The sequence below is a fragment of the Oncorhynchus keta genome, chromosome 24 (genome assembly GCF_023373465.1).
Source record: "Oncorhynchus keta strain PuntledgeMale-10-30-2019 chromosome 24, Oket_V2, whole genome shotgun sequence".
Lineage (NCBI taxonomy): Eukaryota > Metazoa > Chordata > Actinopteri > Salmoniformes > Salmonidae > Oncorhynchus > Oncorhynchus keta.
The window spans coordinates 4,830,206-4,845,083 of NC_068444.1; the positions used below are offsets into that span (position 1 = coordinate 4,830,206).

Consider the following 14,878-nt stretch of genomic DNA (forward strand, 5'->3'; position numbering starts at 1 on the left):
CTCTCTCTCTCTCTCTCTCTCTCTCTCTCTCTCTCTCTCTCTCTCTCTCTCTCTCTCTCTCTCTCTCTCTCTCTCTCTCTCTCTCTCTCTCTCTCTTTCTCTCTCTCTCTCTCTCTCTCTCTCTCTCTCTCTCTCTCTCTCTTTCTCTCTTTCTCTCTTTCTCTCTCTCTCTCTCTCTTTCTCTCTCTCTTTCTCTCTCTCTTTCTCTCTCTTTCTCTTTCTCTTTCTCTTTCTCTCTCTCTCTCAGTGAGTGGGGGCTGGTCTTCGTGGACTGAGTGGTTGGAGTGTAGCGCCCGCTGTGGGCGGGGCTGGCAGAGACGGACACGCAGCTGCACCAATCCCGCTCCTCTAAACGGGGGAGCCTTCTGCGAGGGCCCGCCTTTTCAGAGAGTTACATGCACCACTCTATGTCCAGGTAAAAATGATTGACAGGTGTTTGCCCTGTTAAAAACGCAGGTGGACGTTTATTGTCACGAATCTTGTCCTGGAGGCTGAACTGAGCGATTTCCCCTTAGATAGGCCAGCTGCAAAGTCAATATTGTCTATATTCTATTCATGAAAACAGAAATTATATTTTTGATTTTAATTCAAGGTTAAGGTCAGATTTGTACATACTGCTAGCTTGTTAGTTAGTTAGTTAATCTTGAACCCCTGCCCTCTAACCCCTCACCTCTGACCCCTGACCCCTGTAGTGGACGGAGGCTGGACAGAGTGGGCCAAGTGGTCAGTGTGCGGGACAGAATGTACCCATTGGACAAGCAGGGAGTGTCAGGCCCCCCCTCCCCGAAACGGAGGACTCCACTGTAGTGGGAGCATGATGGAGAGCAAGAACTGCACCGACGGACTCTGTAGACGCAGTGAGTCAGGACGGAGGGAGGTAGGGGGGTGGGAGGGACAGAGAGGGGGGGGTGAGAAAGAGAGAAAGGGGAGGAGAGAGAGAGAGGGGGGAGAGAGAGCGAAAGAGAGAGATAAATAGAGAGAGAGTGTGGGGGGAGAGCAAGGGGGGGGTAGCGAGGGGGGTGGAATTAACAAAATAAAGTGAAACTGTAACAAGGAGATCCTCATCCTTCATCTGCATCTAGTTTTAGATGTTGTGTACTAAATTACATCACCGCCGTGCTGTTGGGAGAAATCAGAACGATGCAGAAAGATATTCTGAAGTATAACACAGACAGACAGACAGAGGCAGAGAGAGAGAGAGAGAGAGAGTGAGGGGGAGGGGGAGAGAGGCAGAGAGAGAGAGAGAGAGAGAGGGAGGGGGAGGGGAGAGAGGGAGAGAGAGAGAGAGAGTGAGGGGGAGGGGGAGGGGGAGAGAGGCAGAGAGAGAGGGTGAGGGGGAGAGAGGCAGAGAGAGAGGGGAGGGTGAGGGGGAGGAGGAGAGAGAGAGAGAGAGAGAGAGAGAGAGAGAGAGAGAGAGAGAGAGAGAGAGAGAGAGAGAGAGAGAGAGAGAGAGAGAGAGAGAGAGAGAGGGGGAGGGGGAGGGGGAGAGAGGCAGAGAGAGAGAGAGAGAGAGAGAGAGAGAGAGAGAGAGAGAGAGAGAGCGAGGGGAGGGGGAGAGAGGCAGAGAGAGAGAGAGAGAGAGAGGGGAGGGGGAGAGAGGCAGAGAGAGAGAGAGGGGGAGGGGGAGAGAGGCAGAGAGAGAGTTGGGAAGACAAGTCTCCCGTAGACAGATGTTCAGCGGTTTGGGTTCACAAGAAGAAAAGACAAGTGATCCAAATGTTAAAGGCACAGATGGAGGGTGAAGGTAGGGCAGAGTGGTGTGTGTGTGTGTGTGTGTGTGTGTGTGTGTGTGTGTGTGTGTGTGTGTGTGTGTGTGTGTGTGTGTGTGTGTGTGTGTGTGTGTGTGTGTGTGTGTGTGTGTGTGTGTGTGTGTGTGTGTGTGTGTGTGTGTGTGTGTGTGTGTGTGTGTGCGAACGAACGAACGAGAGGAGTGTGAAGCGAAAGGAGGGCACAGAGTCGGAAGGAAGGAGTGCAACAACAGACAGAGAAGAGTAATGAACAGAGGGAGTGGAGAGGAGAGAGGGATGAGGAGGGATGAGAGGGACGAGGAGGGAGTGGAGAGGAGAGAGGGATGAGGAGGGATGAGAGGGACGAGGAGGGAGTGGAGAGGAGAGAGGGATGAGGAGGGATGAGAGGGACGAGGAGGGAGTGGAGAGGAGAGAGGGATGAGGAGGGATGAGGAGGGACGAGGAGGGTGAGTCAGATTCACAATGTGCAACGCCTGATGATCTGGGTGGAATCCAGCTGACCACACACGCACGCACGCACGCACGCACGCACGCACGCACGCACGCACACACACACACACACACACACACACACACACACACCAAGTACACACACCAAGTACACACAGGCAGTGAGCTACACACACATGCATCACATACACACTGAGACATACAGTCGTGGCCAAAAGTTTTGAGAATGACACAAATATTAATTTCCACAAAGTTTGTTGCTTCAGTGTGTTTAGATATTTTTGTCAGATGTTACTATGGAATACTGAAGTATAATTACAAGCATTTCATAAGTGTCAAAGGCTGTTATTGACAATTACATGAAGTTGATGCAAGAGTCAATATTTGCAGTGTTGACACTTCTTTTTCAAGACCTCTGCAATCCACCCTGGCATGCTGTCAATTAACTTCTGGGCCACATCCTGACTGATGGCAGCCCATTCTTGCATAATCAATGCTTGGAGTTTGTCAGAATTTGTGGGGTTTTGTTTGTCCACCTACCTCTTGAGGATTGACCACAAGTTCTCAATGGGGATTAAGGTCTGGGTAGTTTCCTGGCCATGGACCTAAAATATCAATGTTTTGTTCCCCGAGCTACTTCGTTATTACTTTTGCCTTATGGCAAGGTGCTCCATCACGCTGGAAAAGGCATTGTTCATCACCAAACTGTTCCTGGATGGTTGGGAGAAGTTGCTCTCAGAGGATGAGTTGGTACCATTCTTTATTCATGGCTGTGTTCTTAGGTAAAATTGTGAGTGAGCCCACTCCCTTGGCTGAGAAGTAACCCCACACATGGTCTCAGGATGCTTTACTGTTGGCATGACACAGGACTGATGGTAGCGCTAAACTGGTCTTCTCCGGACAAGCTTTCTTCCGGATGCCCCAAACAATCGGAAAGGGGATTCATCAGAGAAAATGACTCTACCCCAGTCCTCAGCAGTCCAATCCCTGTACCTTTTGCAGAATATCAGTCTGTCCCTGATGTTTTTCCTGGAGAGAAGTGGCTTCTTTGCTGCCCTTCTTGACACCAGGCCATCCTCCAAAAGTCTTCACCTCACTGTGCGTGCAGATGCACTTACACCTGCCTGCTGCCATTCCTGAGCAAGCTCTGTACTGGTGGTGCCCCGATCCCGCAGCTGAATCAACTTTAGGAGACGGTCCTGGCGCTTCCTGGACTTTCTTGGGGGCCCTGAAGCCTTCTTCACAACAATTGAACCGCTCTCCTTGAAGTTCTTGATGATCCGATAAATGGTTGATTTAGGTGCAATATCCTTGTCTGTGAAGCCCTTTTTGTGCAAAGCAATGACGGCACGTGTTTCCTTGCAGGTAACCATGGTTGACAGGGGAAGAACAATGATTCCAAGCAGCACCCTCCTTTGGAAGCTTCCAGTCTGTTATTCCAACTCAATCAGCATGACAGAGTGATCTCCAGCCTTGTCCTCATCGACACTCACACCTGTGTTAACGAGAGAATCACTGACATGATGTCAGCTGGTCCTTTTGTGGCAGGGCTGAAATGCAGTGGAAATATTTTTGGGGGATTCAGTTCATTTGCATGGCAAAGAGGGACTTTGCAATTAATTATAATTAATCTGATCACTCTTCATAACATTCTGGAGTATTTGAAAATTGCCATCATACAAACTGAGGCAGCAGACTCTGAAAATTAATATTTGTGTCATTCTCAAAAACCTTTGGCCACGACTATACTGTACACGCTAACACACACTGAGATCAGATGGACAAATACTGTACATGCTAACCCACACAGACAATACAGACACATATACACAACACCAACTAGCCTCATCATCAGTAGCACTCATAGTTCTTCTGCATTGCTTGTTGTTTGGAGTTTTAGGCTGGGTTTCTTTAAACCACTTTGACTGATGGGGGAGAAAAGGAGACATTTGATTTGAGTTGAGGAGAATGTGTGTTTTGTTGAGAGAATGTATTGGGGTCCTGGAGTCTAGTAACTTCATAGTATCAATCACTACAAAGAGAATGTATTGGGGTCCTGGAGTCTAGTAACTTCATAGTATCGTTCATACATTTATTTATTTTTTAAAAATTTTTAATGTTAATTTTTATTACACAATGATTAAACGCTATCACTCATTTTGTTATATGTCACAGCGATTCACCGATACATATGCTACTATGACTCATAGATTCTGGTCACTGATGATCCTCGTTTACGTCAAGGTCGTCACTGTCAAGGTCGTTGGGACTCTGCCGACTCAAACTGCTCACGCTCGTCACGTACCGATGAAAGATGTTCACTCAACTTCGATGTTCTTCGGAGGTAAAAATTAGCTAGCTCGTCAAAACAATGGCTGCCCAGTTTCTCGAAAATGTTAAATTACACCATCTCTGATTGCAACAGACTGCCTCTCATGGACAGAAGAGATGGACATCAAACCGTCAATAGGCAGGTAATGTTAACTTAATGTTAAATAGCTAGCTAGCTAGGTGTTGAGAGGGAGGGGTTTAACAGCTGCAACAGAAAGGTGTAGCTAGGTAATATAACGCTACCTGGCTTCCAACGTTAACTAGCTGGACAGATCTGCCTGCCACTTGACATTAAACTGAACTCAAGATAGCTAGCTAACGTTAATGGTCCATAATCTAGTTATGGAAACTATAAAATGTGAACTAGCTAACGTTACTGTACAGCAGCTAGCTAGCTATAAAGGTGTCTGTATGAATAACCTTTTTAACCTTTTTGTAGTTAAAACTGAATCACCTGTAAATGATTGTCATCATAGGTCGGAGGAACTGAACACTTTAGGGGTTGTTAGCTACATAAAAATAACATTTTACTCAACCAATCGGGCCTTCTGTCTGGCAGGCGGTCATGTGATTGCTGTTGCAGAGGAGTTCCTGCAAGAGGCTAAGGATATCCAACAACGAGAACCTTCTTGAAGACAGAGCAGATCACTGACATCAACAATGAGGTGCTCCTCCACCACCACCACCTCCACCACCTCAACTCCTCCACCACCAACACCTCAACTCCACCACCACCACCACCTCAACTCCTCCACCACCACCACCTCAACTCCACCACCACCACCACCACCACCTCAACTCCACCACCACCACCTCAACTCCTCCACCACCACCACCACCTCAACTCCTCCACCACCAACACCTCAACTCCTCCACCACCACCACCTCAACTCCTCCACCACCAACACCTCAACTCCTCCACCACCTCCACCACCTCAACTCCTCCACCACCAACACCTCAACTCCACCACCACCACCACCTCAACTCCTCCACCACCACCACCTCAACTCCACCACCACCACCTCAACTCCTCCACCACCACCACCACCTCAACTCCTCCACCACCAACAACTCAACTCCTCCACCACCACCACCTCAACTCCTCCACCACCAACACCTCAACTCCTCCACCACCTCCACCACCTCAACTCCTCCACCACCTCAACTCCTCCACCACCAACACCTCAACTCCACCACCACCACCACCTCAACTCCTCCACCACCACCACCTCAACTCCACCACCACCACCTCAACTCCTCCACCACCACCACCACCTCAACTCCTCCACCACCACCACCACCTCAACTCCTCCACCACCAACACCTCAACTCCACCACCACCACCTCAACTCCTCCACCACCACCACCTCAACTCCTCCACCACCACCACCTCAACTCCTCCACCACCAACACCTCAACTCCACCACCACCACCACAACTCCTCCACCACCACCACCTCAACTCCTCCACCACCACCACCTCAACTCCTCCACCACCAACACCTCAACTCCTCCACCACCACCACCTCAACTCCTCCACCACCACCACCACCTCAACTCCTCCACCACCAACACCTCAACTCCTCCACCACCACCACCTCAACTCCTCCACCACCAACACCTCAACTCCTCCACCACCTCCACCACCTCAACTCCTCCACCACCAACACCTCAACTCCTCCACCACCACCACCTCAACTCCTCCACCACCACCACCTCAACTCCACCACCACCACCTCAACTCCTCCACCACCACCACCTCAACTCCTCCACCACCACCACCACCACCTCAACTCCTCCACCACCACCACCTCAACTCCACCACCACCACCTCAACTCCTCCACCACCACCACCTCAACTCCTCCACCACCAACACCTCAACTCCACCACCACCACCTCAACTCCTCCACCACCACCACCTCAACTCCTCCACCACCACCACCTCAACTCCTCCACCACCAACACCTCAACTCCTCCACCACCACCACCTCAACTCCTCCACCACCACCACCTCAACTCCACCACCACCACCTCAACTCCACCACCACCACCACCTCAACTCCTCCACCACCACCACCTCAACTCCACCACCACCACCTCAACTCCTCCACCACCACCACCTCAACTCCTCCACCACCACCACCACCACCTCAACTCCTCCACCACCACCACCACCTCAACTCCACCACCACCACCTCAACTCCACCACCACCACCTCAACTCCACCACCACCACCACCTCAACTCCACCACCACCACCACCACAACTCCACCACCACCACCTCAACTCCACCACCACCACCACCTCAACTCCACCACCACCACCACCACCTCAACTCCTCCACCACCACCACCTCAACTCCTCCACCACCAACACCTCAACTCCACCACCACCACCACCACCACCTCAACTCCTCCACCACCACCACCTCAACTCCTCCACCACCACCACCTCAACTCCTCCACCACCACCACCTCAACTCCTCCACCACCACCACCTCAACTCCTCCACCACCACCACCTCAACTCCTCCACCACCACCACCTCAACTCCTCCACCACCACCACCTCAACTCCACCACCACCACCTCAACTCCACCACCACCACCTCAACTCCTCCACCACCACCACCTCAACTCCTCCACCACCTCAACTCCTCCACCACCTCAACTCCTCCACCACCACCACCTTAACTCCACCACCACCACCTCAACTCCTCCACCACCACCTCCACCTCAGCTCCACCACCACCACCTCAACTCCACCACCTCCACCTCAGCTCCACCACCTCAACCACCTCAACCACCTCAGCTCAACCACCTCAACCACCTCAGCTCCACCATCCCCACCTCCACCTCAGCTCCTCCAATCACCACCACCTCCACCTCAGATCCTCCACCACCACCTCCACCTCAGCTCCTCCACCACCACCACCTCCACCTCAGCTCCTCCAATCACCACCACCTCCACCACAGCTCATCCACCTCAGCTCCTCCACCACCACCTCCACCTCAGCTCCTCCACCACCAACACCTCAACTCCACCACCACCACCTCAACTCCTCCACCACCACCACCACCACCTCAACTCCTCCACCACCTCAACCACCTCAGCTCCACCACCTCAACCACCTCCAACTCAGCTCCACCACCTCAACCACCTCCACCTCAGCTCCTCCTCCACCACCACCACCACCACCACCACCACCACCACCTCCACCTCAGCTCCTCCACCACCACCTCCACCTCAGCTCCTCCACCACCACCTCCACCTCAGCTCCTCCACCACCACCTCCACCACCACCCCCACCTCAGCTCCTCCACCACCACCTCCTCCTCAGCTCCTCCAATCACCACCACCTCCACCTCAGGTCCTCCACCACCACCTCCACCTCAGCTCCTCCAATCACCACCACCTCCACCTCAGCTCCTCCACCACCACCACCTCCACCTCAGCTCCTCCACCACCACCACCTCCACCTCAGCTCCTCCACCACCACCTCCTCCTCAGCTCCTCCAATCACCACCACCTCCACCTCAGCTCCTCCACCACCACCTCCACCTCAGGTCCTCCACCACCACCTCCACCTCAGCTCCTCCAATAACCACCACCTCCACCTCAGCTCCTCCACCACCACCACCTCCACCTCAGCTCCTCCACCACCACCACCTCCACCTCAGCTCCTCCACCACCACCACCTCCACCTCAGCTCCTCCACCACCACCTCCTCCTCAGCTCCTCCAATCACCACCACCTCCACCTCAGCTCCTCCACCACCACCTCCACCTCAGCTCCTCCAATCACCACCACCTCCACCTCAGCTCCTCCACCACCACCACCTCCACCTCAGCTCCTCCACCACCACCACCTCCACCTCAGCTCCTCCAATCACCACCACCTCCTCCTCAGCTCCTCCAATCACCACCACCTCCACCTCAGGTCCTCCACCACCACCTCCACCTCAGCTCCTCCAATCACCACCACCTCCACCTCAGCTCCTCCACCACCACCACCTCCACCTCAGCTCCTCCACCACCACCACCTCCACCTCAGCTCCTCCACCACCACCTCCTCCTCAGCTCCTCCAATCACCACCACCTCCACCTCAGCTCCTCCACCACCACCTCCACCTCAGCTCCTCCAATCACCACCACCTCCACCTCAGCTCCTCCACCACCACCACCTCCAACTCAGCTCCTCCACCACCTCCACAACCACCTCCACCTTAGCTCCTCCACCACCACCTCCTCCTCAGCTCATCCAATCACCGCTACCTCCACCTCAGCTCCTCCACCACCACCTCCACCTCAGCTCCTCCACCATCACCTCCACCTCAGCTCCTCCACCACCACCATCTCCACCTCAGCTCCTCCACCACCACCTCCACCTCAGCTCCTCCACCACCACCACCTCAGCTCCTCCACCACCACCACCTCCACCACCACCTCCACCTCAGCTCCTCCACCACCACCTCCACCCCAGCTCCTCCACCACCACCTCCACCTCAGCTCCTCCACCACCACCACCTCCACCTCAGCTCCTCCACCACCACCTCCACCTCAGCTCCTCCAATCACCACCAACTCCACCTCAGCTCCTCCACCACCACCTCAGCTCCTCCACCACCACCTCAGCTCCTCCACCACCACCTCCACCTCAGCTCCTCTACCACCACCACCTCCACCTCAGCTCCTCCACCACCACCTCCACCTCAGCTCCTCCAATCACCACTACCTCCACCTCAGCTCCTCCACCACCACCTCCACCTCAGCTCCTCCACCACCACCTCCTCCTCAGCTCCTCCAATCACCACCACCTCCACCTCAGCTCCTCCACCACCACCACCTCCACCTCAGCTCCTCCAATCACCACCACCTCCACCTCAGCTCCTCCACCACCACCTCCACCTCAGCTCCTCCAATCACCACCACCTCCTCCTCAGCTCCTCCAATCACCACCACCTCCACCCCAGCTCCTCCACCACCACCACCTCCACCTCAGCTCCTCCAATCACCACCACCTCCACCTCAGCTCCTCCATCACCACCACCTCCACCTCAGCTCCTCCAATCACTGCCACCTCCACCTCAGCTCCTCCAATCACAACTACCTCCACCTCAGCTCCTCCACCACCACCTCCACCTCAGCTCCTCCAATCACCACCACCTCCTCCTCAGCTCCTCCAATCAACACCACCTCCACCTCAGCTCCTCCACCACCACCACCTCCACCTCAGCTCCTCCACCACCACCACCTCCTCCTCAGCTCCTCCAATCACTGCTACCTCCACCTCAGCTCCTCCACCACCACCACTTCCACCTCAGCTCCTCCACCACCACCTCCACCTCAGCTCCTCCAATCACCTCCACCACCACCTCAGCTCCTCCACCACCTCCACCTCAGCTCCTCCATCACCACCACCTCCACCTCAGCTCCTCCACCACCACCACCTCCTCCTCAGCTCCTCCAATCACTGCTACCTCCACCTCAGCTCCTCCACCACCACCACTTCCACCTCAGCTCCTCCACCACCACCTCCACCTCAGCTCCTCCAATCACCACCACCTCCACCTCAGCTCCTCCACCACCACCACCTCCACCTCAGCTCCTCCACCACCACCTCCACCTCAGCTCCTCCAATCACCACCACCTCCACTTCAGCTCCTCCATCACCACCACCTCCACCTCAGCTCCTCCAATCACCGCTACCTCCACCTCAGCTCCTCCAATCACCACCACCTCCACCTCAGCTCCTCCAATCACCACCACCTCCACCTCAGCTCCTCCAATCACCACCACCTCCACCTCAGCTCCTCCAATCACCACCACCTCCACCTCAGCTCCTCCAATCACCACCACCTCCACCTCAGCTCCTCCACCACCACCTCCACCTCAGCTCCTCCAATCACCACCACCTCCACCTCAGCTCCTCCAATCACCACCACCTCCACCTCAGCTCCTCCAATCACCACCACCTCCACCTCAGCTCCTCCAATCACCACCACCTCCACCTCAGCTCCTCCAATCACCACCACCTCCACCTCAGCTCCTCCATCACCACCACCTCCACCTCAGCTCCTCCAATCACCACCACCTCCACCTCAGCTCCTCCATCACCACCACCTCCACCTCAGCTCCTCCAATCACCACCACCTCCACCTCAGCTCCTCCATCACCACCACCTCCACCTCAGCTCCTCCAATCACCACCACCTCCACCTCAGCTCCTCCATCACCACCACCTCAACCTCAGCTCCTCCAACCAGTGATAAGCCCTGATACTGCCCTACTGGTATGAGGGATTGGGATGAGCCCTGATACTCCCCTACTGGTATGAGGGATTGGGATGAGCCCTGATACTCCCCTACTGGGATGAGGGATTGTACACTATATATTCAGCGCCACTCGTTCTAATGAATCAGTTCATTATTATAACAGCAATAATAACACCAACCATTAGGACCATCAGTGAACCTCTTCAACCAGAGCTTTGGGAACCCCCTCCTCTTTGCACGGAAACTGTTTCCCATGGTAACACCCCTCCTCTTTGCACGGAAACTGTTTCCCATGGTAACGCCCCTCCTCTTTGCACGGAAACTGTTTCCCATGGTAACACCCCTCCTCTTTGCACGGAAACTGTTTCCCATGGTAACGCCCCTCCTCTTTGCACGGAAACTGTTTCCCATGGTAACGCCCCTCTTTGCACGGAAACTGTTTCCCATGGTAACGCCCCTCCTCTTTGCACGGAAACTGTTTCCCATGGTAACGCCCCTCTTTGCACGGAAACTGTTTCCCATGGTAACGCCCCTCCTCTTTGCACAGAAACTGTTTCCCATGGTAACGCCCCTCCTCTTTGCACGGAAACTGTTTCCCATGGTAACGCCCCTCCTCTTTGCACGGAAACTGTTTCCCATGGTAACGCCCCTCCTCTTTGCACGGAAACTGTTTCCCATGGTAACCCCCCACCTCTTTGCACGGAAACTGTTTCCCATGGTAACAACCCTCCTCTTTGCACGGAAACTGTTTCCCATGGTAACGCCCCTCCTCTTTGCACGGAAACTGTTTCCCATGGTAACGCCCCTCCTCTTTGCACGGAAACTGTTTCCCATGGTAACGCCCCTCTTTGCACGGAAACTGTTTCCCATGGTAACACCCCTCCTCTTTGCACGGAAACTGTTTCCCATGGTAACGCCCCACCTCTTTGCACGGAACACTGTTTCCCATGGTAACACTCCTCCTCTTTGCACAGAAACTGTTTCCCATGGTAACACCCCTCCTCTTTGCACAGAAACTGTTTCCCATGGTAACACCCCTCCTCTTTGCACAGAAACTGTTTCCCATGGTAACACCCCACCTCTTTGCACGGAAACTGTTTCCCATGGTAACACCCCACCTCTTTGCACGGAAACTGTTTCCCATGGTAACACCCCACCTCTTTGCACGGAAACTGTTTCCCATGGTAACACCCCACCTCTTTGCACGGAAACTGTTTCCCATGGTAACACCCCACCTCTTTGCACGGAAACTGTTTCCCATGGTAACACCCCACCTCTTTGCACGGAAACTGTTTCCCATGGTAACACCCCACCTCTTTCACACACACTGTATGTTTAGAGTGTCGAGGCCCCTCGGTGGGTTCAGAGGGTGTTTAGAGTGTCGAGGCCCCTCGGTGGGTTCAGAGGGTGTTTAGATACTACTGGGGTTGGCAGTGCAGCAGTGATCCCTCGGTGGGTTCAGAGGGTGTTTAGATACTACTGGGGTTGGCAGTGCAGCAGTGATCCCTAGGTGGGTTCAGAGGGTGTTTAGATACTACTGGGGTTGGCAGTGCAGCAGTGATCCCTCGGTGGGTTCAGAGGGTGTTTAGATACTACTGGGGTTGGCAGTGCAGCAGTGATCCCTAGGTGGGTTCAGAGGGTGTTTAGATACTACTGGGGTTGGCAGTGCAGCAGTGACCCCTCGGTGGGTTCAGAGGGTGTTTAGATACTACTGGGGTTGGCAGTGCAGCAGTGACCCCTCGGTGGGTTCAGAGGGTGTTTAGATACTACTGGGGTTGGCAGTGCAGCAGTGATCCCTAGGTGGGTTCAGAGGGTGTTTAGATACTACTGGGGTTGGCAGTGCAGCAGTGATCCCTAGGTGGGTTCAGAGGGTGTTTAGATACTACTGGGGTTGGCAGTGCAGCAGTGATCCCTCGGTGGGTTCAGAGGGTGTTTAGATACTACTGGGGTTGGCAGTGCAGCAGTGATCCCTCGGTGGGTTCAGAGGGTGTTTAGATACTACTGGGGTTGGCAGTGCAGCAGTGATCCCTAGGTGGGTTCAGAGGGTGTTTAGATACTACTGGGGTTGGCAGTGCAGCAGTGATCCCTCGGTGGGTTCAGAGGGTGTTTAGATACTACTGGGGTTGGCAGTGCAGCAGTGATCCCTCGGTGGGTTCAGAGGGTGTTTAGATACTACTGGGGTTGGCAGTGCAGCAGTGATCCCTAGGTGGGTTCAGAGGGTGTTTAGATACTACTGGGGTTGGCAGTGCAGCAGTGATCCCTCGGTGGGTTCAGAGGGTGTTTAGAGTGTCATGGCCCCTCGGTGGGTTCAGAGGGTGTTTAGATACTACTGGGGTTGGCAGTGCAGCAGTGACCCCTCGGTGACCTGAAGCTGAACTGTAGTTGAGCACAGTTGAAGCAATGAGAGGAGGCCTTCCCATAAGCACAGTTCTTCTCCATTGAACATATACATAAACACATACACATACATAAACACATACATAACATACCCCCCCGCCTATCGATTTACCTTGTATTTTAAATGACCTGATCACACTTTTGTTGATTTCCCTGTTGGATTTATTTACTAATATTATATATATATATATTTATTTATCTACTAATATTATATATATATTTATTTATTTATCTACTAATATTATATATATATATATTTATTTATCTACTAATATTATATATATATATATTTATTTATCTACTAATATTATATATATATATATATATATTTATTTATCTACTAATATTATATATATATATATATATTTATTTATTTACTAATATTATATATATATATTTATTTATTTATTATATATATATATTTATTTACTAATATATATATATATATATATATATATATATATATATTTATTTATCTACTAATATTATATATATATATATTTATTTATCTACTAATATTATATATATATATACATATTTATTTATCTACTAATATTATATATATATATATATATTTATTTATCTACTAATATTATATATATATATATATATATATATATATATATATATATATATATATATATATATATATATATATATATATATATATATATATATGTATATATTTATTTATTTATTTTTCCTTTGCCATTACTGTGTTGCTGCTTTTTGGAACTCCCTTTCCACTCTCCCCCTCCCCTTCTTTCACACGTTGTATGATTTGGTCTCTAGAAAAGGTACGACAAAGATCTTCAACTCTTCAACGGGGACCAGAGTTTAGACAGAGGTGGCCTTATTTAACAAAAGTCAAGTTCTTCCCCATTTCCTTTTAGTTTGGTCATATTTGGAGACTTTAAAGACAGAAATACAGTCTACGGTTGAGCTCTGTTGCTTCAGCACAACAGCCCCATCTGCTGACATAATATTTGCACTTCCACTCAGTACAACACGACCCAGGGAGAGGCCTACTGCAACCACTGGAATTGAGCCTTCAGAGCGTCCACGCCGGAGGAGGACAACAGAACATTCTAGATGGACTTTATTAAAACAGAACTTTATCTTTTGGATCGCCTAAATCGGGACTTTTATAAATTGTTAAAATAAATAATTGTGTGGAACGCCCTACAGTCTGCTGCTCTTTTTTTTTAAATTGTTTTAATTTAAAGAACATATGGATTCTACTGGATCGGTGGTTCAACGTTACATTTTATATCCTTGTGATTAACAGCAACCTGTTACAGTTGGTAACATAACGTTGTTGACACATTGTGACAGCTTTAATATAATGTGGTAGAAGATGGACGAGTGCAGGGCTCTCCATCCCTGTTACTGGAGAGATACCCTCCTGTAGGTTTACATCAGAGCTCTCCAACCCTGTTCCTGGAGAGATACATTCCTGTAGGTTTACATCAGAGCTCTCCAACCCTGTTCCTGGAGAGATACCTTCCTGTAGGTTTACATCAGAGCTCTCCAACCCTGTTCCTGTAGAGGTACCCTCCTGTAGGTTTACATCAGGGCTCTCCAACCCTGTTCCTGGAGAGGTACCCTCCTGTAGGTTTATATCAGGGCTCTCCATCCCTGTTACTGGAGAGAAACCCTCCTGTAGGTTTACATCAGGGCT

General features: G+C 51.7%; 2 protein-coding genes across 2 annotated transcripts in view; one reads left to right on the forward strand and one right to left on the reverse strand.

Moving 5' to 3' along the window:
- LOC127911260 (uncharacterized) overlaps positions 1-14,878 on the reverse strand; it is a 403,289-nt gene that overhangs the window by 346,345 nt on the left and 42,066 nt on the right. The window lies entirely within an intron of this gene.
- Positions 1-14,878, forward strand: part of LOC127911317 (netrin receptor UNC5B-b-like) — a 386,624-nt gene that overhangs the window by 255,310 nt on the left and 116,436 nt on the right. Inside the window, 2 exon segments of the mRNA XM_052477532.1 lie at positions 248-415; positions 693-857. Coding sequence (XP_052333492.1) covers positions 248-415; positions 693-857 — 333 coding nt within the window.